General features: G+C 40.3%; 2 protein-coding genes across 2 annotated transcripts in view; one reads left to right on the top strand and one right to left on the bottom strand.

Moving 5' to 3' along the window:
* Positions 1–10,253, bottom strand: part of LOC311191168 (uncharacterized protein) — a gene marked incomplete at its 5' end in the record, with an annotated part of 57,926 nt that extends 47,673 nt beyond the window's left edge. Inside the window, 6 exons of the mRNA XM_084263267.1 lie at positions 3,840–3,917; positions 5,009–5,052; positions 6,022–6,121; positions 7,943–8,031; positions 9,275–9,405; positions 10,232–10,253. Coding sequence (XP_084119393.1) covers positions 3,840–3,917; positions 5,009–5,052; positions 6,022–6,121; positions 7,943–8,031; positions 9,275–9,405; positions 10,232–10,253 — 464 coding nt within the window. The remainder of the gene's footprint in view (positions 1–3,839; positions 3,918–5,008; positions 5,053–6,021; positions 6,122–7,942; positions 8,032–9,274; positions 9,406–10,231) is intronic.
* An 8,682-nt stretch (positions 10,254–18,935) lies between these two features.
* On the top strand, positions 18,936–24,080 carry FGG (fibrinogen gamma chain). Its single transcript, XM_084262669.1, has 10 exons — positions 18,936–19,035; positions 19,129–19,173; positions 19,602–19,785; positions 19,885–19,978; positions 20,724–20,854; positions 21,463–21,596; positions 21,740–21,924; positions 22,618–22,898; positions 23,237–23,406; positions 23,895–24,080. The coding sequence occupies exons 1-10, from the start codon at positions 18,961–18,963 to the stop codon at positions 23,907–23,909; spliced, it is 1,314 nt and encodes a 437-aa protein (XP_084118795.1). The 5' UTR covers positions 18,936–18,960; the 3' UTR covers positions 23,910–24,080.
* Positions 24,081–27,493: the final 3,413 nt, after the last annotated feature.

Here is a 27,493-nt window from a genome sequence, read left to right as displayed (position 1 = left end):
ATGTCTGGGGTTGAATGAAAATTAACTACATAGCTGTGCATTATCAATCTAGTTCTGGCATGAGGGTTCTTTTTGATACACTCTGCAAACTCCCTATCGAGTGCTGTGCACTAGACATTGAATAGGGAACAGTGATGAATTGTCACTTCATCTGACCATCTGCTGACATACTACAGAAATAAAGGAAAATGAGTGCCTTAGATAACATTTACTTAAAAATCAGTCATTTAAGAACACTCAGTAATTTTCTATAAACTGAACTAATAGTTTTTTGCGTTCTCTGCCAAACATCAGAGAATCTACACAAGAGCTAAGTCAGGCAGCGCTCTTCTCACTGGGAAAGTAAACAGCATTTACCCCTTCTACCTGTCTGGTCATTTTCATGGAAACTGGACAAAACTTCACAGCCTCAAGATTCTTGCATTTAAGTCAAATGCATTAGAGAGAAACCCAGTACAATTAAAGAAATCCCAGTGCCTTAGGTCAGTATACAAATCAAGCTGAAGTGTAGATTTTATCAACTAAAGTAAATTAGATGGTCATGAGTTGGAACACATACTTTTTTTTTTTTTACATTTAGAACTTAGTTTACTGAGACAACCAACAGCTCAGCTTTTAATAGCTAACTATTCAATTACTACAATACACCCACATGAACATTCCTGATACTTAAAGCATCCTTTTGCATTGGAATTGAGTTCCCAGAAGTGGTCTACATGGTACTTATAAAAAAATAAAAAAAGGAAAAAACCCACACCAAACCCAAACTTGAACAACTATGTTGGATAAATTAAGTGGGTCCAGTCTACTGTCTCAAGAGAGATGATAACGCTATATGCCTGGAATGTGAGCTCTGACTTGCCTGGCTTTACTCAGTTTAATCTGAAGTGTACTTCTTTGCATACTTAATTATTTTCACTTATGCATAAACTATAGACAGATAAGGCTTATAGGCCTAAAATTTGATAAACTATTCCTTTTTTTACAAATTATAAAAAACTCATATCCATCAGTTCTTCTTAGAAGTACACTTACACCTTTTTCAGCAGCCAACAGCAGAAGAGTAGCATGAACTACTGGTGTCAGGGAGAAAAAAGCCTAAATGCGGTCAAAAAAATGACCCAAGTCTAATCATAACCAAACCTACACTCTGCAATAAGATGTGAGGAAAAGAGAGATTGCCCTCTAGTGTTTGGTCACCCGAGAATGGCCTAAGTGCTGCAAAAGATTTTCTTAAAACTCTAGCATAAAATGTCCAGTAAGTATTTGCAGAGCTGAATGACAAGCATGGTCTTGGCTGCATGAATGCACTCCTGACAGTGAGAAACTCACTCGTGAAAGGCACTTCAATGACAAACACAGATTTGATATGGCTTCTTCCCCCCACATTTACTGCCTTCGTTGGTCATATTGAATCCAAATCAGCATTAGACACTATGATTTACTGGCATGTAAGTTACACGTGCTTACTTTCGGTAGACTGCTAAACACATAGCTCTTCCTAAATGAGAGAGAAGTCATTAATAGACTACAGTCCCCTAAGTTCTGCAAGCTGTCAGAGCTCTGTTGACCTACTGGCAACATAAGTAATGTTGGTAGCAGCAGTTATTGCATGTTTTGGTCATTACTGAAACTATGAATTGCCATGTTACTATTGTGTATTGTTTCTTCATACACTGAAAACAGATTCAGAATACCTAAATAACAAAATCCCCATAAAGTTTCTTTTAACTTCAGGAGTCAAAAGCTATCAAATGGAAATATTATGAAAGCTTTTGGGTTGCAGAAAAATGTGTTTTCTCTTCCATGCATTTGGTCCTAAATATAATAAATAACTATACTGGGGGAAAAAAAAATAAAAGGCAGCAAAGCTGTCTAGTAAGTCTCCTCACTTTCCTTCTTCTTCCATATCCTGGATGGGTTGGACCACAAGTCCCCTTCAGTTAGTCTTCTACTCTGCCTCACTGAATACAAAATAAAATTTGAGCACTGATTTTGGTTTTGACTAGTTTTAGGAGTTTATCATACAGGCTGAAATGTCAACATGCTTTTATTTCAAGAATTTCATCAATTAAATACCTATGATTTTTTGAATTTGCAAGCAAACCCACTAGTTTTAAGGCAACATGACTAATTCTCTAGTAGACATAACCTGAAGGTAAATAAAGTACTATTAGCAAATACTGTAACGCAGAGCTGAGAAGCACACATGCAGACCAAAGGGGACAAGGTAACAGAGCAGTATTGGCAGCTAACCTCCTGTATTCTTTAGCAGTGATTCAAGTCAGCTCTGAACCACAAGACTACTATGATTTTAGCACTGGTCTGTGATTTTTACATACATGTACAAACAAGTATTAGATATCCATATACAATGTATGTATACTTAACCTGTACAGTTAGCTAGTCTCATTCACTGTTTAATGTACTCAAAACACCTTTTTCCAAAGCAGACTGCCACTTCTCACAGAAAAATCTGTAAGAACTATCAAGCATTTTAAGAAAAGTAGTATTCTGGTGGTGTTTTTTCCCCCTTTCATTCTTTCAAAAAGCAAGGCCTTTTAGAGTCAGTTACAGGAGATATTACAAAGTTTCATCACACAGCATAATAAAATCATCAGGAGATATATCAGAAGTAGCCTGATGTCATAAGCAATCATAAGTTTCCAAACTGAACTGACTGTCTTGTTATTATAATGCCTCTTACTTCATTTCCCACCAAAAATTAATTGCAGTTTGTTCAGGCTAGGTAAAAAGAAATGTTTGACCCTGTTTCTTTCAGTGTCATATCTGCCTTTGCATGCAAGTCAGCAGCATTCAGGAACTCAAAAAAGCAGAATACATCTTTCTGGATCATGCCCCAAACTGGAAAGAAGTAGGAGAAAAAAGTGTGGCAGCCCTAGGGAACTAACTTGGGAGAACAGCTCTTCAAATTGAAGGGCAGAGCATTCATCTACCTGGGAGCCCCCAGTGGCCTCTTCCCCAGGGTCAACTGGGAGCAGGACCATGCCAGACAAAAGCCACCCTTCCCTCCCACATCTCTCCTACCACTCTTCTGCCCTTTCCTCCATGACATAAAGGAAGCACTGCCATTCTGATGACACAGCACACATTAAGATTCTTCCCTCTCACACCAAGGTAAATTGGAATAAACTGCAGCCAGAATCACTCATCCTATGCAAAACACTCTCCCTGTCTACTCCAAAACTGCTCTGAAAGAGCTGGTCAAAATTAGTCCTTCCTTGCGTACTCCTCAGCAGGCAGAACCACACACTGACCAGAAGTCTAATAGATTTGAACAGAAGATACACACCTAATTTTAAAGAGGACTGACAGCTCAAGACATTTGTGAAAATCAGGTCATACAGCAGAGGGCTGTGACATACATTCAGCACTAGCAAAGCAAATCACTTAAGATTTGTGACTGAACAGCAGGTAACTCTGAGCTAACCGAAGACAGATGATACAGTATCCAAAATACACCTACTGTCTTTTCCATTACAACATACATGAAAGCTAATAACAAATCTTCAGTTGTCTGACTTTCTGAAAAAGGAAACAGAAATAATCTAAAAGAAAAAAGAAAATCAGAGGGGTAATTTTTTTTTCCCTCAAATCATCTCCTTAAGCTGATAAGCAAACTGACAGTTGACTAGGAAGAAACACTTCAACAGGGAGAACAGACCAGGTAGAATAGTAACATTAAGGTAGAAAAATGTCAAGAGGCCCATATTGCTTCCCTCAAAAGAATAAAGCAGAAGTTCTCACAACACAGACACAAAAGGAAGCCCTATCTTTGGTCCACTGCAAACATACATGCTGATACCACAGTCACCTACCAGTCTGGCACTGCATGCCAATCCGTGAATATTCCACCTGTGCACTGAGCACCACATTCAATGAGATGACCTGCAAGGCTGGGAAAATGGCATTCAAGTAACTAAATGTTCTGTAAAATCGAGTTTCACAAATGCAGCTTTAAATTATAATAGTACAATGGAAACAAACCTAAACAACCAAACATTGTGTTTTTCTTCCATAGCCATCTGATATCCATGAAATTTATGTTAAGGAACAAGGGGTTCTGAGAGCTGACTATTTAAAAAACCAACATCTAAAAGGTTATCTGACAAAAAAACAAGCCCAACCTAATTTCACAAATCAGATCAAGAATTCTTGAACTAAACTCACATCTTAGCTGACTGCACTGTGTGCAACTGAATATACAAAGCCCATTTTAAAATAAAGATATGCAAGATCTCACTTCCATTGTGTAGGACAGGATGGATGTATTATGATTATGTATTAGGTTTTTCAAATCTTTGACTCTGATAGTCCATAAAAACTCAACAGAACTAAGGAGAAAAATCCTTCTATCTATGACCCCCAATTCAGTGGAGCTGGAGTTTCTCTCCACATTGATTCTGAAGCAACAGGAGGTCCAAGCATACTGCTAATAGGTGTGCTCAGGTTTCCTTCATCATCACTCATTTTTATGGACAGATGATGCATAAAGTTAGATTAGGTGACATAATTTTAGCCTATCATTTCCACATCAGATTTCCAACCTTAGGAATTACAAATGGAAGTACTGACACCGAGCTTCTGAAAAACCATACAAGGACGCTGACCTCTGACTAGATCTCCAGCTGTGCATCTTTGAAGGTAAGACCTGCTACCATCTCAACTATCAACAGCGATGAATAAACAGGAAAGGAATCACTAGCCTCATCTATAAGATTTCATCTCACGGCACAGAAAGTTAAACTGCTAAATAAAATCACTTGCTCCTTTCCTCATTTTCTTCTTTCAACTTGGTTCTGTAGGTTTCTAGAGTTTTAGTTTCAAATGAGAGCATCAAGCAGGCCTTAAAAAAGAACCCAAAGCCTAACAAACACATTCAAATAAATTAATTCAATTGCATGCAAAAAAATCACTGTTTAAAAAGTTATCCTGACATTACATGATATGAAATATAAATTAACCCATTTCTTCTTACATCATTTACCTTCCTGCAGCTAGCAAGTCAAATTCATCCCTATTCCAGCCAAACTACAAGAAAAATAAAAATATGTTACAGGCATAAAATGTTTCTCACAATAAAGAAAACTGCATATAGTATGTTTACTTCTTTGAGTAGCAACGTATTGGATATATTTTTACTGAACTGCAGAAGTCTAGAGAGCATTAATTGACAGGTTTTGTACATGGATTTGAGTTGCTATACAGTAAATTAGTAAGACAGCTCTGATACTGTTCAGCTTACTTATTAATACACACAAATAAATACTAAGTTCTCAAAATCACACCCTCTTCAGAAAGAGCAGAGGTGAAATATTCATAGTATTCAAAATCTGCATAACCTAAAACTCTAGGATCTACTTTATGTTTTTTTAAAGTTTGAAACTTATCAGTTGCTGGAGTACTGTGAGTCATCCTTAAATCTGGAAACATGTTTTCTATTTCACTGTTCTTCCCAAGTTCTACATAATGCAAGTAATACATTAATTGTTTATTATTTAAAATTTGAGAATTTGAAATAATTTTGAGTTGCATTGAAACTCAACTACTTAAAACTGCTTATCCATTGAAAGAGGCCAGTGTTTTCGGCCACCTCATGAACCTCTACCCCAGTACCCAAAAAAAAGTGTGACTTCGACTATCACCACCTTGTGGTAAAGCAAAATATACTTGTTTCTTAACCCTGAGAGCCAAATTTTAAAGAGGGGGAAAAATAGTATGAGTGAAATACTGGGGAAATATGGTAAGACTTCCTTAACTTCACCAAAATGCTTCCCAGCTTCACGATACACAAGTTCATAAATAACCCTGCTGTGAATTTCAGAAAAGTGAAAGCTGACATCTTTTCATGCATGTAAGGAAAAATAAAGAGGGTAAGGTGCTCAATAGTTCGATTTTAGTATCTACACATTTTCATAAGGAGTAAAAATTGTCTGAAGATTTTTGCTGAGTATGAATTCACATATGTTCATTACCATTCAGAAATTAACTTGTACTTACAGAATGAATGAGGGGTCCTAGTACAATCCCACTGTCAACACATCTACCTGTCACAACAATATCTGCTCCGAGGTCAAGAGCTCTGCTTATTGGTCTTGCACTAAAAAAGACAAAATACAGCAATAGGTACTTTTACTTTTTAAGGTATCATTTGTAAAAAGTCAATTCCCTGATATACACAGGATAAAAATCATGGAAAAAATTCCCACAGGAATCCATTAAATCAACTTTAACAACCTATGCCGTTTTGTATATACAACAGGGAAACTTTAATAAGCAATTATCAGAACACCCTATGAAATTTATGTGCCTAAATTATGTATCTGAAACACCTGTCTTGATGCTCATTAAAAAACTGTCTTGAGCATAGTACATAGACAGTCAATCCCATTATCAGTAACAGAAAATATGATGTGTTTTTCAGGCATTATTTCTTATTTCAAAAGATCAATTTAATTCACAGACAAAGCTTGTAGACTTTGTCTGACCATTTTGACACTTCAGGTCAATTTCCCTTAAGTGTTTTGAGATCTTCTAACTTCTACCAACTTCAAGAAGAGCACTAGGCAATCATTATTTTCAAGGACATCTGAGCAACAGATATTCCAGATTGATCAAGAAACAGTCAGCCCTACCAAAAGTAGTCAGTTTTGAAACGTTCACCTAGGCAAACAGCTCAAGTCTACACATTTTAGAGAACAAAGTTTGACCAGAGTGTGGAGCTCCTGAATCCATCTATTCTTCATGAAATAGGCAACCTGGAAACACAGGCCACAAACTGCATGCCTTGGAGAACAGAACCAAGAATATGTTTTTTCTAGTTTCTATATATTTAGCCATGGTTTTCTCAAGAGGTAAGTTGGAAGACATATAAGTTGTCTTAGAGATGTAAACATAAAATTTAAGTGTATTTGTCACCTCCTCAGTGCCACATGAACTAGAGGACACTACCTAAACCAACAAGTAAATAATTAGCATTAAGAAACTATCTGGGCATAGTGTTAAGTCACAGGTAACAAGCCCAAATGGGGTTTCTGAATTCATACATACAGGATACTGAGAAAAACTGCAGAACCACCTTTCAAAAGCACTAAATAAAGCTGTTTGACCCTTGCTGTTAAAAATGCACTGGATTTCAGTGCATGGAACTCCAAATAGCCTAGATCAGGAGGGATAGAAAAAGAACCAGGAAATCCAGCAACAACACAAATTACTGAAGGCTAAATTTAAAGACTCATATGTTAGAAGAATCTTATTTTACAGAGCAAAATACATGCTGTGTACAGCCATCCCCTGCTATCTGCCAGTGATGAATGTTTGGAAAGTGCAACGAAGAAAAATGCACAGTGCTTTTTCCATAAAGATTAATTTAAAAGAAAGGGGACTGTCTCCACAGACTTTAGAAATACACCAAACAAAAATACAGGAGGGAGGACATACTTGACACGGAGTATGGAAAAGCAAAACCAGAATCACCAGGATCATCATCTGGAAGAGATGCTGGCTGTTGAGAACACTCTACCACTGTTCCCTTTCTCAGTACTTCCCCCTTTTGATAGACTTGACTGGCACCAATTAATCTGAAGTTGATGGTGACAATGAAATGCAACTGATCATGAAAAGGCAGCTAGAACACCTGCATTCAGAGATTTGTGAGGAGCCTTCAAAGCAGCGATCCATCCTGGAGAGCCAGCTTGCAAAGTTTCAACAACACAAAGCCTGACAGACAATTCAGCACAGCCTGATGGAGCCTCCTACAGCATGCAGAGCATGTCCCAGTACTTTAACTCCTCAGCTGCACTTCTCCAGTGACAATATCCTAAACAGCTACTGCATGCAGCAAAAGAATACTCCATATAGAGAAAAAGTGTGTAAAAGTTCTTTTTCCATAATAAAAACCATCATATTCAAAATAACTCACCCAAGATACACATTCATGCTATGAACGCTTGCTGGAAATGGTTTGCCACTCTCTAAATCAGTGATACCAGCTCCTTTTAGGTTCTCTTTCTGTTAGAAAATGAAGAAAACACCATGTCTATGAGTATTTTGTAGTATCTACTGTAAGCCTTGTATTTGTCAGACAAGAGATCCACTTCGTTGCAACTCTAAACAAAGTATAATAATTAAAACTAGAAACAATACAAATCATTTGAATGGCTAAAAGCCCTAGACACTTTTAACCATAGTTCTCCAGCACAGAGAAAAAGAGTAAGCCAGTCTTTAAAAAATGCTAGTCCCTACCCAGATGAATAAGTGTATTTATTCCCTGGACTTTTAAAACTGCCTTTAACTGATTTGGTCCTACAGGAAACCCTTCAAGCAGGTAACAGCAGTGCTGGTGTGGGCAGAATTCAAGGCTAGTTCTGTAGCTTCAGGTGATACTTCAGATACATTGTGTTTCCAGGGAGATAGGTAAGGGGGTGGATGCTTTTGACCATGCATTAGGTAGCTGAGAAAACAATGGATCGAGGGGTCAGTGATTACATAGACTCAACACCAAATGCCAGTTACAGGAGGAACTTATATAGTGTAGAAAAACCTCTTCCACTCTGAATTAGTTTGGTATTCTACGGTAATTACTGTAGTCATCCAAACCACAAATAACATTTCCTACTGTAATTTACGTTGTTTGGTATCAGTGAAAGTTGTCTGTAGGCAGTAACAGCCTTCTTGTTCCTGAAAGCTTTGTACTGACAATAGCATGGAAAATCATTCATTTCAGATCAGAAACATCCATATCAAGCCTAAATAGTGGCCATTTCACTGTTCTGTTGGTAAGGAAATTCTGCACCGCTGATGCTGAAAGTAATTTCAGTACAGCAAAAGTTTCTTGTAAGGAAGTCCAAGCACTGCACTAATTCACAAATAAAGAATCTTCCTTGATCATCTTCCACATCCAAGAGTGTGCAAGAAGTAACAAGGAATAATTTTCCCAATTACAGGCAGAGATTTAACCACACTAGACCTTACATCAAATTCACAGTTTGGTTCAAAAAGATAAATAGCAGATTCAGTCTTACAAAATTCACCCCCATCACATGGCAAACAAAGAGTGCCAATAGTTGTTTTCACACATCAAAAGAGAAAAAGAAGGAAGCAACAGTTTTTAGATTTTTTTTTTCAACAGTAGACAGCTACTGCATAAACATACACAAAGTAAGCTTCTTTAGGACAGTAAATTCCACCTTCATGCTATGTAGATTAAAATAACTTCAGCAACACTACAAAGCCTTAAGACAAAGTAACCTACCTCACTCATTAGGTCATCTCCAGCAACAACCGCTATTTTCAAGTCAACATCTGCTTTCTTTGCCACCTCCTGAAGGGCTGCTGCACAAGCAAGTGGATTAATTCCACCAGCATTACTAATGACACGAACACCTAAACAAAAAAGGCAACTGAATTGCAGTAGCAACAACAATCACTTACATTTTAGAAACTTTAAAGCGTCCTGAAACACAAGAGGTCATCTTTGCAAGGTGTCAGACAGCTAATCAAGTATTAAAGTTACATTAAAATATGAACACTATTTCATCTGTAAAAGGATCAGTGTAAATCAATGCAAATTTTTAAGAGAAGAATAATTGTTAGGTATTTCTCATCTTTTCTTTATGAGTTTAAGGAGAAAGTAACCCAAAAGACAAACATGATGAGGCAGACAGCATCAAAACAACTCCTACAGCAACACTACTTGACACCAGTCATTTAAGCACCCACACTCTCCAAACAACTACATTTTAGCAGAAAGGTGCATCTACCTATAAATTCCAGGCTCTGTCAACAAGGTATTGAGCACTTACAAGTAATTCCCTTTGTCCTCTCAATCTCACAAAGCTGCAAAGCTTTACTAATGTAAACAGAAAAAAACAGATCAAAGAAACAAGTGATGTTCTAGAACTGTAAAAGAAAGTTGAAAACCTTTCAGACTGCATTGAAAAAAATATCTAGATTGCATATTTTAACAAAGATCTGTAAAGTAAGTCACAAATGAAAGCTACAGTAAGAACATAAATGGAGATATTTATTATACTATTTCAAATTAACCCAGAACCAAATGCCACCATCAGACCTGTACTTGTCACCTATTATGGTGGGATGTTTGCTGGTGTTTAATCATTACTCCCAGAGAACAGCATACAATGGGATGAAAACAGCTGTTTATAGGAACAGCAAAACCCACCTAAGCAATTGAACTTAGTTAACATACAAACTGACACAAAGAGTAGCATACCTTTCCTGTGAATATCGTTTACATAGGGAGCGATGGCAGCAGAGACAAAATCCGGAGTGTAGCCTAAAAGCTGAAATAATTAAAAGCTATAACCATTTGTTAAGTCCACACAACCCCGTGTCTTAGTTAACCGACAAGAGAAAATAGGGACGAACTAGCTCTCAAGGCATTTCAATCGTACTGTCAGAAAGGGACCGCAGAAAAGGACGTGAACGCTTTTACTAGATAAAACTGAACATACGAAAGCAAACGCATGCAAGTAACGAGCGTGCAAAAGCACACACGTCCCCATAACCTGACACGTTTGAAACAGCGTCCGAGCGTGATCCGGGTTGGGGGAGAGTTGGGAAGGTACCGGAGCCCCCCCCTCGCCTCACCGCGGGGCTACACCCCACCCGGCCGTGCCCTCTCGAGCTGGGCAGCGGCTGCCTAAGGCCACTTACAGGAGACCGGGCTTTAGCGGCTGTCAGCAGCGACATGGTGATCTCGGAGAGATAATCGAAGACGAGGAAATCCAGCTTCCCTCCGTACAGCAGCTGCGGCACTGGCGGGACGGGAGAAGCCGCCGTTAGTACCGCGGGACCCCCGCCTCATCCCTCCCGGCAGCGGCCCGAGGGCTGCCCTGCGCCGGGGACAGCGCCCGGCGGCGCTGGCCGCGCAGGGCAGGGCTGAGGCCAGCCGGGCCGTCCCGCCTCTGCCCTTGGTGACGGCCTTGCGGGAGGCCCGGCCCGGACGGGCGTACAGCGGCGGTCCCGGCCCGGCCGCTTACGCAACGGCGCAGTTCGCGAAGCCAGCAGCCGCCACTCCTCTGCACGCCCGGCCGGCGGCTCCGCCAGGCCTCGGCGTCCCGACGACCGCCCAGCCAGGATGGATGTCCCCGCCACCCCCGCGGGCAGCCGCGCCCTCCCCGCGCCGCCTCCTACCTGCGGTCGCCGTGTCGCCCCAGAAGCCTGAGGCGCAGCCAATGCGCACCGCGGCGCCCGCCGGGGGCTCGCAGCCGCTGCTGCGCTGCCTGCTCCAGCGGGGCGGGCGGGCCGCGGCCCCCAAGAGCCGCGGGCCCCGAAGCCCCAGCAGCGCAGCACAGCTCATGGTGGCGGCAGCCGGTCCGACGAACACCGCCCCTGGCTGAGGCCCGGACCCGCCCCGCGACCGTCCCACCCCGGCCCAGCCCAGCCCAAACCGCGGCAGCAGCCTAAGAGCTCCCGGGGGCGTGCTGAGAGACTGCGGAAACGGCTGGGGAAGTGGGCGGGACACAGTTTACAAACCCCGGGGTTGCGGGAGAAAATGACAAGAGGTCTGGTAGCGTTCGGTCCGCCCGGCTGTCCCGCTCTGCTCAACGCGCCGGTGCCAGGCCGCTGGAGGGCTGGGATGGCCGCGCACCGCGACGCGCCCAAACGGGGCGACTCTGGTTTGATCGTGTCCCGCGCAGGACGTGGATCCATGGCAGGCACGTTTGGGGCTGCCGCCTACCTGAGGTGCTCCAGGGCTGGCAAGGGCACCCCTGTCACTACCGAACCACCAAGAGTGGGGTGCGGGTGTGAAGCTGACAAGTGGAAGCCCCATTCAGGTGCGTGGCAGTGTCACAAGCACGTCAGACCCTCTGGTTATGGAATATTTGTGAAACACGTTCCTCCTCCCCTAAATAACAAAATGCATCTATTAAGAAATAAGGCTTTCTGTGGGAATACCTACGGCAGTTTTGACAGGAAGGGTTTCTCAGCTCCCTGACTGAATTTCTGGTCAGTGGACGTGAGGCACATGTCACCAACCCAGCAAGTTGCCCAGCACAGGAGGGAGGAGGAATCATTTCCCAATCCTGAAGTCTGAATCGTATGGCTGTCTTTGAACATCTCCACAGACGGCTAATTGTGTAAAGGTACTGCAGAGCAGCTCCCTGGCTAGAGAAAATCCACGGCGTCCATCGCATGTGACAAGGACTCCGCATAGGAGTCCTACATGCTGCTGTGATGCAGTAACAGCTATGTCTGCCTTAACACGTGTGCTTTGATTCTAGAATGGTTTTGAGTAACTTCTTGCAAAGTAACATTTGGGCTCTTTGCAGGAATGCTAAAAAATGCAACTTTCACTGTGACACTGGTGATGCTAAGGATATGACATGACGTGGTTTTCCTGACATAAAAAGTAGCCATGTTGAAAGTATTTAAATAAGTACTTTTGGAAGTTGTTGATTAAGCATACAATTAGACTAATTTTAAGTCACAGTTAGAAATGGTGCAGTTGAGAGAAAACAGGAAAGAATCATGATGAATAATTTGTTTATTTATGTTTTCCTATTGCAAAAAGGTCATAAAGCACGATCATCTAACCTTCTCAGTGCCTGAAACATGATGAACAATTACTGTACTAAGTAACTTAACAGGCAGAATCAACGATGTCTCAGAGAAAGGAAAGTTAGTTACCAACACAAGCAGGATGTAACTTTTGATTATTCAATTATTGAAGTATTTATGTTGAAAGCATTCAGGTTTTGATTCCCCATAAACTAGTAAACATCCACATAATCGCGGTGGGGAAAAAACAACACTGTTATGTGTACAGAGCAGGCTCATGATAGCTTTGTTCTAAATAATAAATAAATAATGTATATTTATATTCTAAATAATAAATAATGTATATTTACTGTGGCTCCTTAAAGTAAACTTTGAAGCAAGAACCCGAAAGAGGACTATCTGGTACAAAATACAAAACTATCAGTGCAGTCATAAAGACAAACACTTTCAGCAGTTAAAGTGTCTTCCATGTGTGATTCACTAGTGAATACATTGCAGTAAGATTCTAAAATACTGTGACACAGCAGAAAATGTGGCTAACCTTCGTCAAGTCTTGCGATGGGCTCAAATCCTGTGGTGAAATACAGAAATACCTTGGCTGAGACGAGGTATTTCTGAGTGCAGTCCTCACTCACTTCTGTGCCTAAACTTTTAGAAAAGAAATGCCCATCACTAACCAACATAATAATTCATAACCCACTGAAATGTGTTGGGACAAGATTTTGTGCTGCAAACCCGAATTTCTGGACGTGAGAAGACAAAGCTGCTGAAACAAAGTGAACCTGAGGCCAGTAGATGGCTGTGTTTCACCACCGTCCTCACCCCTGGTCCCAAAAAAGTGTCATCTGCTCCTGCCAGCATCTGCTGCCTGCACTGGGCAAAGAGGCAAATGCGTGTATTTCGCCACAGATGAACAAATGCCCCTTAGCTACATTAAGATACAAATATTCACAGGCACATGTCTAAATTGGTAGAGGAGTCCTGGAATCTAGAAGGAGCTTTATTCTTTCAATGCCTTTCACTTTCGTGGCATGGATTGACAGCAACTGCCCAGGGTTCTGCGACAGGCTGGATCTTGCTTTGCCAGAAACCTTTTTAAGGTCCTTAGGGAGTCTTAAATACAGTTTTAGCAAATTTGCATATGGATGTTTACATGTGTGAGAAAGAATTATATCCAACATGTATAAAATACTTAGACACACCTAATAGTTGATCTGCCAAAAGCATAAGGAAAAGATTTAGAACTGTTTCCATTATTTTCAATGGTGTTCTGAAGGGATGAAGGGATAAAAGCCAGTATTTTGTTCTTTCCCCAGTGAAATGTGTTTCTTACTCAATTCAGACTTGTGCACAGTAAGCTATTTAATAAGCTTGCTGGGACTGCAACAAAATGATCCATTTCACCAGTGAATTACTTTACACACTCCCTCTATTCCCTCTGTTTGATTAGACAGATGACTTTCTTGAAGACTGTGAGTTTTCATCATCATCATCATGATTTCATCATGAGTAGCAACAATTAGTTCAGAGCCCAGTATTTTGCATACAATGTTAGGATTGGTTTGGTGAAAACAGAGGCAAGTTACTTAGAAGCTCTCTTCCAGGTAGGCTTGGGAAGCCATGTTCTGTGATGGTCAAGTCTTAACTTTGAGATCTTGGCCTTTATGTGTTTTGCCAGATATCCGAAACAATTTAGTGCTCTTTGAGGACATTAGATGGCACTGTGTGGTTTTCAGTAAAGCTCAGAAGAAGCTGTGGCCTATACAGGGGATACAGGTCAACAACAATGGGCAATCTGTCACATGGTAGGAGAATTTTTAATTCCTTTCATAAATTGTGAGAAGGGCAAAAAAAAATAATGTCCTGGCTTTAACTTTTATGCTGGAGAAAGAAAAAGGTTTACAGAGTTAAAAAAAAATCGTTTTCCTGTTCACTGTTCAAGTGTAGGTGAGTCTGAGATTCAGAGTTTCCTTCGGTGACCCCAATACTTTGATTCACTTTTATTACACAGGTGTCACCAGTGTTTCAAATGCAGGCCTGCATTTCCCTCCCTGCAAACAGACTCATGCACCAGCATGGAGCACAGATGATGTGTAAAGAAAATATGAAATTCATTCTTCTAATGCCGTCATTATGCACTGATAGTGTTCAGAGCTAATCCTGGAAGTCAGGGCAAAGAGGAGTACATTTTTCCAAAGCAAATATACTTTCTGTTATTTTTCTAGGATTTTTCTGACAGTCAAGCTTCCTCTGATTGATTAAAAAAGTACAAGCAAGGTATTTCACAGGCCAGGGTTTTATTGTGAAATATATTACATTTTTTAGTAGGGTTTCCTTTAATGTCACTGTAAATAAGTTCCTGTCCAAACCAATATTATCAGAAGACACCGACAAACAGTTTAGTTTATTGAGTAGTCTCTGTTTAGTTTATTGAGGCTCTGTCCTCTCAACTAATTACAAAATATTCAGCAAATATTTGAATTCATGACTTAACTCATTCCCACAAATTGGTGCATCTCTTTGTTTAACAAACAGAGTTCACTGCTCTTGCCCTCAAGGTAAAGCATGCATTGCAATCTCTCTTTTGCAGACAGTCTGAAAACCAACCTTTTCTGAGTGAATCAACGGTTGAAAATGATCTCTGTAAATCAGTAAAAAGGGAGAGAATTTGTGAGGTTCTCTCTAACACCTCTACATAAGGCACAAGCAACTCAAAGCTCAATAAACTGATCCCAACGCATAGTTTGGGGGATTGTAGTAAGTTTAGTAGATTTTTAACAGGTTGAAGTGAAACATCCTATGCCTTGGACTCAGAAAAACTTCAGCTGTGACAAAGCAACATTTTATGTAATCCTCTGAACTATGTTGATTTCCTCCATTTATATCATGTTTCTGTTGCTCCTTAAGATTAGAATGAAGTTCAAATAAAATCTGAAAAGCATCAAAGTAAGCAAGCACTAAAAAGAGAGACCATAGGATTTTTAAATATTAAGAGAAAAGCTCATTCAAAGTATCAAAATTCTGGTTTATGGGCATGGGGTATTTTCAGAAGTACTTTAATGACAAGGTGCCCTGATTTGTAGCCATTTTGATTGTAAAGTACTTTTGAAAATTTGTAGTAATATTTGAAATAAAAAAAGACACATTAGCTACATAAAACATGATGATTCTTTGCAGAAACCATAAGAGTCTTTTACATGGCTATATACTGCAGAAAAAAAAAGTGCTGGGAGAAAGGGCCACCAGAATATGAGTGTCAAACCAAATGACTCTTAGGAATCATACATCAGTGGAGTTTCCCTGCTTGGATTTAAAAATGTGTATTATCCCACCATTATATAAGAATACATTCTAAAGCAAGTCAAAGTACTTTTTCTGTGTCCACAGTGTGCATGCAGCAAAATATTCTATGAATTCTTTCCAAAATAGAAAGGCACAACTGACAGGAAATACATATGCTTCATACTTTTCCACAGAAACAGGTGGGTTTCAGCCTTTATTTGAAGTGAATAGCAGCACTGCTGCCATAACTGGAAAGAAATTACAGCCTCTCCCATGCAGGATAACTGAGTTTTGCTGACACAGGAATCCACCAGGCATTTCACTTCAGGAAAGGTGAGGAGGAAATCTCTTGCAGAGAGTGGACTATCCGATTGGCAAAAATGTTGCCATTTACCTTTTGCCCAAATTTAGAATATTGAAAGAGAAAGAGAAAGATCAGTTACAACAGTTTCCTTTTTTCGTTTTCACTTTTCTGTTTGTAAACCAGTTGCTTTTGTAGAAAACCAGCAGCACAACTTCAATACCTGGCAGCTTTTTAACTGTCCATTTCTCATCCTAATTATCACTCATTGACTGACTGTGCAAAGGAGATTAAGCTCTGGTATCCAGGAGCTCATGTACAAATGCAAGTGTATTTCTTCCGATTTGCATTTCTGAAGGGAGATTTACTGTGAATAATGGAAAGGTGTTGGATACCTACTGGCTGTTTGAAAAAAAAAAGCTAATCAAAATTGAACCAAAGAATGCTCTTTTAAAAAAATCATGATTCATATTTACTATCTACTCAAGAAATAAATTGCAAGAAAAAAGTCAACTGAATTGGAAAACTCTTCCCTCTGCCTCTGCTACAGGAATCGTTCCTTATTTGTTACCAAATCAGCAAAAAGACTTACTGAGGGAAAACAAAAAAACCCCAACAAACCTGGCCAGAAAATCAACACAGTCAAATTATGTTGGACACGTCGCAGGGTACAACCAGGTCTCTAGCACGTTTTTCCGATAAGCAGGTCAGCTATTTTGCAGCCAGGACCAACCAGGACAAAATGGTAGGTAGGGAAGACAAAATGCTTTATAGCTGTTCTGCTAAGGGTGCATGTTGTTTTCAACTTAACAAAAAGCAGAAGTAAGTTCTTTCTAAGTCATACAAGCTGAAACCATAGAAGAAAAGGAAACAAATATATGGAAAGAATTAATTATTCAAGGCTAAGTCATGACCACTCAATCAGTAAAGCAAACAAAAATTTCCTGAGGTTTAAATATTTACATCTGCTATGAAGTACAAGCAGTTGCAACCAGAATTAGAACTAGGTTACAATTACAAATGCAGTGTACAGATTTTTGGTAGTCATTAAAGCAATGTTTAATATTGATTGCTTCATAAATGTACATCTGTACAGTGGCAATTTCGTGTAACACAAGCACCTCACTGAAATCAGCTTTCCTATTCCTAATCCATTTGTGGGCATAATGATCTTTTTGTTTTACCAACCCAACTGGCCAATTATCCAAAACAGAGAAACTATGCGTTTAATTCTAAAATGTTAGGCATTCTATCTCAAGATTAACTAAGCTGTTACTACCAGTTTTGATTGTTGGCATCTTTTCTGACTCCTGAAATTCTTGCCTAAGAGCACAAGACAAAATTTTCCATATTCTGTTACCAAATATTCTTCTGAGTTTCAAGCCTATACATACCACTGTCAGTGACGAAAGGGAATACCAGATTTGGAAAGGTCAACTTTCAGTGTCGGTCATCCTGTGGAAAGAACTTTTGGCAGCCTGGCAGCTAACTTACTGGCCATCGGCACAGTTACTGGAAAGCTGACTCTTCCATGAACAGTGCTTCTGCTTCACAGAAGTGTCCCACAGATTTGATTTTTAGCATCATAAATGCTCAGATTTCCTTCTGGCAATATGTGGTTCAGTGGGAAACCTGGTTGACCAGATGTGACCAGTTGAAAAGAGGATATACAGGTCAGGAACTGTCCATGCTTCAATGCATAATCATATCTAATTCCATAACAATATAACAATCAACTTCCATACGGTGCTTTTGTCCATGAATTTTGAATACCTATTACGCAAAGTTGAAGCATCTGTCCTGACATACAGAGGTGAAGTCATTTGTCTGAAACACAAAGCTGACTCCAGTAACAACAGATCCACCAGTAAGCCCCAGTCCCATCATTGTTTTCATCATTTGGGCAAACATACATTGAAGTCAAAAGCTTCATTCAACATTGTCCCATCACACATTATATTGTACAGACACAAAAGCAGAATGTATCAGGAGAAGACACTGCCTAAAGCTCAGGTGCAGAGCATGAGTAGAAAGGTGTTTAGTGCTATTGATACAGACAGTAAGCAGAAGAATGTACATAAAATATTTTTTGGCTGGGATAAAGCCCATAGCAGAAGAGGGAGCCTGTCACCAGTGTTTTGGGTGTATTCAGTAGGGCAGATACTGACAATGCCAGTTCCCCAGCAAGGAAGTTTTGGACAAAGCCATTCAAATGGACTCCTTGAATTGAAGAATCATGCTTTCATTGCCTCTGAGAAATACCACAGGCTTATTTTCCAGATATGCCACTGCCCAGTGTGACTTCGTACCTTTTTCTGCCTCAGTTTTCCCATCTGCAGAATATGGAGAATGCTGCTGATTCTCTTTGCAAATCACATCGTGATCTGTGGTGGGAAGGTGCTATAGAACCAGAAGATATTCTTAGCATTTATTGTTAGGGTATTGTTAGTTGTTATATGTATTTCAGTTACTGTGGCTTTTCCTCGCACTATTTGAGTGAAACTTCTGCCAGCCCCATCCCGAAGCTATGGAGGAGTTTCTTACACTGGTGTTACTAGAAGCAGCATCTCTGTGCTTTGTCCCACCTTCCTGCCTCCCCTGAGACCACTGATAAGTGGGAAGCAGGTTCTGAAAACGGGAGGAGTAAGATCTGTGTGCAAATTCTGGGAATCCACCTCAACCCCCTACCCCACCTCTTCCCGACACCTCCCAGTGCCCGCCCCCAGCTTCAGCCTGCTCCCTTAAACTGCCGCCCTGTGCTGGGTTGAACATTTTCGGCTGCTGAGTGCACAGCTCACACTGAGCAGTCGGCAGTGCCTGGCAGGACAGACATGATGGTGCTGAAGCTATGGAGCTGGGCTTCCCTGGGCCCTCTCCTCTCCCTGCTCTTTCCTGCCAGCATGGCGGTAAGTGAAAAGAGACAGTGTTAGAAAACACATGGGCACGGAAAATGCTGTTGGAGAAAATTCACTGAAAATGGTCTTCTTTCTTCTCTTCAGTACATTCCCACCAGAGAAAATTGCTGCATACTAGATGAACGTTTTGTAAGTAATTTTCTTTTATCTTAAAAGTCTAGTTAAAGCTTTTCTATGCTGATCATTTACCACCATTATCACCCGTAGGTTTACTTGGTCTTCAATTGTTACTTTAAATGCTTATTCAACCCGTTATCCATTTATAGTGGTGTGGGCTTGGTAAAGCAGTGAGGAAGGCGGCACTGCTGACAAAAGCATATGCTCAGAGGCTACAAATAACAGGATGCACCGTTTTCTTGCTGTGTGTGTATGTGCACACAGTGTTAAATTAAACTGCCTCTTTAAATTCAAACACTGCAGACCAGGTGGGAAATGCCTGCCCTTTTTTATCCAAAACTGTCTGCATGAGCAGAGCCTGGAAGTTCCCCTGCCCAAATATTCTGCTCTCTTTTTTTTTGGTCCTGAAGCATTTCCAATAATTATTCTTTCCTTTTTAGGGTAGCTACTGCCCAACAACCTGTGGCATTGCAGATTTCTTTAATAAATACCATCTCACTATGGATAATGAACTGCAGGAAATGGAGAGAATTTTGCGGCAAATTAGTAACTCCTCGGGAACAACAGAAATTTTGATTCAACACATCCAGAGCCTCTATCCTTCAGAGAAGCAGACACTACCAAGTGAGAATACGAAAATAACTATGCAATTGAAAAATGCAATTTACATAGTTTTCTAATTTTCCTAATTGCAATAATATTTTACCTTTGTCTGTTTTACAGGTACAGTTGATGATTTTACTCAAAAATCCAAGAAAATAATTGAAGAAATTATCAGATATGAGAACACTATTTTGTCTCATGAAAGCACTATACAGTAAGTATCTTTCACTTCTTCTGTCACTGGACAAGCCAAACTGTTTTCTTTCTCCCTTCTCCAAGTGCAGCTAAGGCTCCCCCAGAAAGGTCTTTGTGCTCCTGTGGACCACAGTGCCCACACTGTCAGCAGCTGCCTAGTGAGACCCAGAAGGATCATGAGGATCTGCTATTGTAATCTCTGCTCATCTGCATAAGCCATTAATTGTGCAAAAAGTGCAACATAAGAATGCCAGGAATCATGGAGATACTTTTATTTATGTATCTTTTGCTGTGCCAGCTAATCCTAATTTTTTTTTAATCTCATGTGGAGATTTTATTAATATGAGTTTGTGCTGCAGTGCAGAGTGTGGGGAATATTTGTACAATCATTCACTGGCTAATTTTTCTGCATATATCCATGAAAATCAGCTCAGTTGGATTGATAGAAATCACAAGTAACTGTCAACTCACTGGTAGTCTTTTGTAAACTGACAAAGAAAATAAAATTGAAAACATTGTTAACTTTTCTAAATCCAAAGGATATGGTCTTTTACCTGAATGCAGAAAAATCTCCACTTCTATGACATTATATCAATGATGATTCAGGCATTTTGACGCTTGCTGCAGTTTATTTGCAGCATGTATGTTTTACAAATTCATTGACAAGTAAAGAGAAATACCTAGGTGAGGCAAGTGTGCGGGGAAATGTGTATTACATATTCAGAAACAGCTGAAACAAGCCATGTTTATGTCTCTCTGTCCAGACAGTTGACAGATACGTATATACTGAACAGCAACAGGATCACACAGCTGAAACAGAAGATTGCCCAGCTTGAGGCACGCTGCCAGGAGCCATGCAGAGACACAGCTGAAATACAGGAGATAACTGGAAGAGGTGCGCAAAATACCTCTTGTGTGGTGGAGGGTTCATTCAATGACAAGTATAGCCAGCTGGCATCACAGTTATTTGTAATCTTATGGGCCCTATATTTTGGCAAAGGTTGCAAGTTATGAATCCAGTGCTAGGTAGATGCTGTGCAAACAGGGTGTTCAGATGGAACAAGAGGTCTCACTTGCTCCTTTGGCCTTTTTGGCCAAAATATGATTATCCTAAAATGTATGCTCAACACAAGGAACAGAAGGAGAGTTTCTATGGATGTAAGAGAAAAGGAAGGTAATTCATTACCATCTCTACTAAGTCACCTGAAAAAATGCAATTATTCCATTAACTCCAAAAATGCAATTTTTGTTTCCATAGAAATTACTGCAACAACAGTGTTTTACATTTAAATAGTTTAAGCTGTATGTGAGACTGAATTCCTCATCTTACTCAAGTTCTGTGACCTTTAGTAGGATTTTAAAGTCTGTGGATTAGGTAGCTAGCCTTGCAACAATGACCTTTAGATTAATTGTATTTCTTGCACTATCAAAGTTACAATATCAAATACATCTGAGAATACAACTGTAGCAAGATTAATGATCCTCTGAATATCTTTACTTCAGATTGTCAAGATATTGCAAATAAAGGTGCCAGAAAAAGTGGGCTTTACTTTATCAAACCTCAGAAAGCCAAGCAGCAATTCCTAGTCTACTGTGAGATTGACTCATATGGCAATGGCTGGACAGTACTACAGAGGGTATGCCACTTACATATTATTACTATAAGAAAGCTTATTTCATCAGCGCTGTTTTTATTTACCTACATAAGATACATAACTTTGTTAATTCATGTTTTGGGGGTTGTTCTTTTTGTTTTGGTTTTGTGGGGGGGTTTCCGCAGAGACTGGATGGGAGTGAGGACTTCAAGAAAAACTGGATTCAGTACAAGGAAGGATTTGGACATCTCTCTCCAGATGACACCACTGAGTTCTGGCTGGGCAATGAAAAGATTCATTTAATAACTACACAGTCCACTCTCCCATACACCTTACGAATAGAACTGGAGGACTGGAATGGCAAAAAAAGGTACTTGCTCATGATGCTTCTGAAAATGACAGCTTAGACCCTACTGCTCCCACTGCTGTATCAGTTTGTACAGCTGTGTGAAAAAATAATGATCCCTTAGACCTGCTAACATGCATAAAACGCTGTATTGGTACTGTGTGTGTGACTGAAGGTTATGTGCTACCAGTCCTTGTTTATTTGGCAGAAGGAATCTGTTTCTTCAATTTTCTTCACACCTTATGCATGTTATGGACTAGATAGTTGTTCCAGACGTAGGTCCCTTCCAGCTGAGCTACTCTGTCCTGTCCTGTCCTGTCCTCTCCTATCCTATCCATGTATTTGATTATTCAGGAGGGCTTTCTATCCTTGCTATTTCTTGAGACATGCGCTCCTTCCTCCTGCCAAGAATTTCCTCATGACCCGAGTAAGCCTAAACATTACGAACCTGGGAGATATATATGCATGTTGATATAATGTAGATCTTTTTACATCACTGAAGACTAGTAGTCAGAAAATGTGTCTGATTCTGGAGCACAAAGGTTGTTTGGATGTATGTCACTGAACTGAGGCTCACAGTTATGCAAAAACAATGATTTTTCAAATGCTGGGATGCCATAAATGCCTTTTCTGCAATGCTAACACCTATGCATTTTTCGTTTGTGCATGTACTGGGAGTGCAGCATGCTCATATTCACCACTATCTTTTGTTAACAGCACTGCTGACTATGCTGTATTCAAAGTAGGAACGGAAGAAGACAAATACCGACTGACTTATGCATATTTTATTGGTGGTGAAGCTGGGGATGCCTTTGATGGCTTTAATTTTGGAGAAGATGTAAGTGACAAATCCTTCACCTATCATAATGGGATGCAGTTCAGTACTTATGATAACGACAACGATAGATTCTTAGAGGGCAACTGTGCTGAGCAAGATGGATCTGGATGGTGGATGAACCGATGTCACGCTGCCCACCTCAATGGCAAATATTATACAGGTAAAGTATCTTCTAAATACCTATAATCCAGGGCACCACATTTCAGAAACAAATGGGTCACTTTCACTGAATATGCTTTACCATCTGATTTTTCCAAAGCTGGTGTAGCCAATTCCTTGCAACAACTGAAAACACCAGCAGTGAGAATTTGTGTCTACTCTCTAGGCCCAAGTGAGAGAATTAGTCATGAGAGAAGCAAACCAGGGGGAGAAGGGCAGTGAGCAGGGCCTGTTAGCATGCCCAGGGATGCCACAGAAGTTTTAGTATCAGAAAAAAAAAAGGGCATCTTTACTACTTTAGAAAGCAACTAAGTGTTTTGCTCCAACTGATATTTTTAGGTGGTGTGTACGCACCGAAAGAGATTGGCCCATTTGGACATGACAATGGCATTATCTGGGCAACCTGGCGTGACCGGTGGTACTCCATGAAGAAAACTGCAATGAAAATCATCCCATTCAACAGACTGTCTGTAGATGGACAGCAGCACAACTTAGGGAGCACCAAACAGGTTGGTTTGACCACAGGATATATTGAAACTGATAAAAGAACATAGATATCATTTCAAATGGTAAGAATGGACAGCTGAGGTGTTAAGCCCACTGTGTCTTGGAGAAGTTGGCTGTATTTACCATTTTGTCACGGAAATATTTGTACTTTGATTTTAGTGTATCTTCCACATTACTGCCTCTTTTCACAGATGGATAAAGGGATAGTCTCATGATCAGAAACAATTCCTTGCCCTCGTGTGTTTTAAATGCTATATTTTTAATTTGTGACTAGTGTAACTATGTATGAACTCTATCAACATGTCATCAGAGCATTATGATGGTTTGATGAAGCTCTGAGCAACCTGATCTAGTTAAAGGTGTCCCTGCTTACTGCAGGGGGGTTGGACAAGATGACCTTTAAAGGTCCTTTCCGACCTAACATGTTCTACGATTCTGTGATTCTTTCCTTAGAAAAACATTGAAATGTGCTCTTTTCTTTCTGTTGTAGGTTGGAGACGCATAAAGGGACATTTTCACAGAGACTGATGTGAACAGCAAAACCAAATCTTTTATCTCTTAGACACTGAACATTACACAGTTCAGTTTTGACTATAAAACACCATTGACTGTGCTTACCTCTGTATATTTTTGTTTCTGTACAAATTCTTAATAAATTTTTAATTGTTACAAAAAATCTGAAATTGTTCTCTGTGCTTTACTGTTGGCCAAGCAAAACAAAGTAAACCTTATGATGGTTGGAAGGTTAACTGCCACCAGACCTGTTTGATTCAGTCATATCTGAATTGCACGCCAGTAGTATCTGCTGTTTGTTTAAAGGCAAATGTTGGAGCTCTTTCTCCATAAAATGTGGTTTGTTTCCAGAAGTTTTCTTTCTGCTTTCTGACAAAATTAATTTGTGACATAGATCAAAGTACATAGCAATTTAAAAGAGGGATCCTTTAGGGATGAAGGCTACTTAACTGAGCTTATCCTGAAGTGATGAATACATTTTCATTCAGGATGTGTTAATTAAGTGTAATGACCAAGAACAAATATTTTACTTCAGAGTAAACATACTAACAAGTTTCTCAAATATTCTCAGATACATAAAAATAAAAGTTTCATTTGCTATACAGTACAGAGCATTACGCTGTACAACTGTTCCCGAATGCCCCCTTTTTCATTCATAAATATTTAAAAATTAATCTAATGTATTTTTTACCAGTGTCAGACCAAAACCTGTTAACATTTGCAGCATAAATTAATTCCATTTCACTTGCTTTTTCTTTTTCTAGATATGGTAAAAATTTTTCATGTGATCCACATGAGCAAACTCACAGCACAGATCAAGAACAGCAAAGAGTTTGCAAAGCTGTCCGAATGTGCTCACTCAGAATATTTGATGAGTGCATTTGAGGGGTGCAGTGGCAAATCATACTAGGTTTGTGGATAAATTGCTCAACAAAAAAACATACTCAGAGCTAGAATAGAAATGTATTTTTATATATACATACATAGTTCGTATATTAAGAAATTAAATATTAAATGTGTCTTTATTTTTAGCTACTGTTGAGAGACCAGAAGCTCACCTCCTGTTTCTGTGTAGCATACTCAAATGCCTTATTTTAAAGACAGAGCAACATTAGACTAAGAAGACATTATCTTAAAGGCAGCTTATGCTGCCTCAACACTTTCCCAGTTTTGGTGGCCAGGTCTCTAGCAAGGCTGCTGCTGATCCTCTTTCCCTGGATCTGAGTCTCTATAGCATAACAAGCTACTCTCCCTCTGTCATTTCTACTGAGGTTGTTATGACTTCAAGCAACCCTTAAGCCAAAGTGTAAGAGGTTTCTTCAGAATAGGTGAGAAGTCATTGTTAGCATAGGGTCATCATGGGGTTAACAGATGTTTGGGTTGAGGGACAACCCCTCCATACCACTGAACCATATTTGCATGGCTCTGGTGCACGCATGCAACTGGCCATGCTGCACGGCTCACCACCAACCTCAGCACCCAATTCCTCACCAAATTCCTCTGTTGTGGTTCCTTGTAGCTGAAGCAGTATGCAGAGAGAGCAGTAGGAAGGATGCGAGCTGAAGGTTGACAAGCCCAGTCTGATCCTGGTTCTGCCAACAGCCACTTGAGTGGCATTGGCCAAGTCCCTTCTGCTTTCTCTTCTCAGTTTATCTCACCTATGACATGACTTTAAGGTTGTTATTATTTACATATTTGCAACATGGAGTAAAAATATATTTCTTTCAACTCTGTTACTTTGATTTCTGTATCCATAGTCCTCTAGGATTTGTCCCTCCCATTTTAGCTTTTGGCTGCAATGATTTGTTTGATGACAATCTGCTGTAACTACACGTCACTGGTGTGAGCTGGTGTTTTAGGAGTTGCTCACCAGAACTAAGATCGACTTACTCTTCCAGTTGATATGTTTGTTGGTGTCCTAATGTCTCACAAATAATTTTCAACCTCTTTGGAGAGAACTTGAGTGGTCAGGAGGGTTAGAGCTATAAAATCCAAGATGCCTGATCTTTCACAGAAGTCCTATACCATAGCTCATCAGTCTGTCTGCAGGATAGCCACCCACCGATATTCTCTAGGCCCCAGAAGAAGACCGGCATGATTCATGCCTTTTGGAGATCTTTTCTACTCTTTCCAACCCTCTAAGTATCAGAAAGGGGTCTGAATATATCTCATATTTCTTCTCTTAGAGAAAGAATAATCTTTTCAGTATTGATTTTTGCAAATAAATACATTGCAATTTGACTCAATGCCCCTTTTTTTCTTATATACTGAGAGGTCATAGTTCTCTCTTCTAAATCAGTCTTTATCATATATGACCTATAGTGAAAATCATTTGTATTTAGGCAAGCCTGTCCCCTCCAAGTTTATAAAAATTCATTATAGGTTTTGATTACTAGAAATAGTTTGCCTGTCTTTCGTAGCTTGTGCTTGTAGTCACTCCTCCAAAGACCAATGTAGCACAAAACAGAGACATTTGGAACAGAAATACTTTCTCTATTGCATGCTCTCTACAAAGAAAAGCAAAACAAACAGAAAAAGATGAAGAAGGGCACAAAGAAGGGATAGAGCTAGAACAAGGCAAAAAAGGTGGACAGACTGGAGGACTAGCTAGGTCCCTCAGTCCCTGGGATGTTGCATGGGGAAGATGTGGAACCAGATGCCAGTAATGAATTCAGATGAGTTACGCAGTCTGAGGAGCATATTGAGAGAAAGTGGAGCTGAGACCTGAGGCCAAAGGAGAACAGAGTCTAAGCCACGGTGTCCAGAGAAGGGACCGCAATGACCAGGTCAGACAAGGAGAAGGCACTGCTTGGAAACTGGTGGTAGGACAGGAGGCAAGGGCAGCGCTGTGCAAACAAGAGCTGGCCCACCTCTAGGGCACACAAACCAGAGGCAAACCCCAGAGTCCCCCACTATTGCCGTGGCAACCTGCCAAAAGCAGGGCAGCTGAAGTAGTAAACTGCACTTCTGTCCTTTGATCGTGAATTAAAGTTAAATCCAAAGTTTGTCTAGCTCTTGGCCTTTATCCTTTCAAACAAACATGGGGAGAAGTGACTGGATGATTGCAACATGAAAGCAAAGGTACAGGCTGAAGGTCAGGCCCAGATTCAGCCCTCAACTGGAAAGCCAGAGGAGCTCCTCCTTCACTCCAACTTCACCCAGCAATCCCCTTCACATGAAGCAGGAAGCCTCTCTTGGCTTACCTAATGTTTATGATTGATTATCAGCTTTGTCCAATCCCTCTATCCTTGGCGGCCTAGTTTTACTTGGACCAGAGCTTAAGTTTTCTGTGTGTGACAGTCACCAGAGAGCTGCACTCCGTCGGGGGCAGAGGGAGCCTGGCACATGCTACTGCTGCATCCAGCATTGCCGGTACCGGGGACACCACCTGGCAAATTGTCTCATCCTCTGAGCGCATGGTTGAAGAGGCAGAAATTCTTCTGCTCGATTTTTAAGGCCTATTAAATTACAGAATTATTGAAGATCACAAAATCAAGCTTTTAGAAATTGGGAAAAGCCAAAAGGTGCCATGTGACATCACATCTGAATTAAGAAGGCTGCTTTAGTCGTTGCATA

This window comes from Gallinula chloropus (genome assembly GCF_964237585.1).
Source record: "Gallinula chloropus genome assembly, chromosome: 4".
NCBI lineage: Eukaryota > Metazoa > Chordata > Aves > Gruiformes > Rallidae > Gallinula > Gallinula chloropus.
Note: the sequence above shows the minus strand (reverse complement) of the source record. Positions and strands in the feature narration are given on the sequence as shown.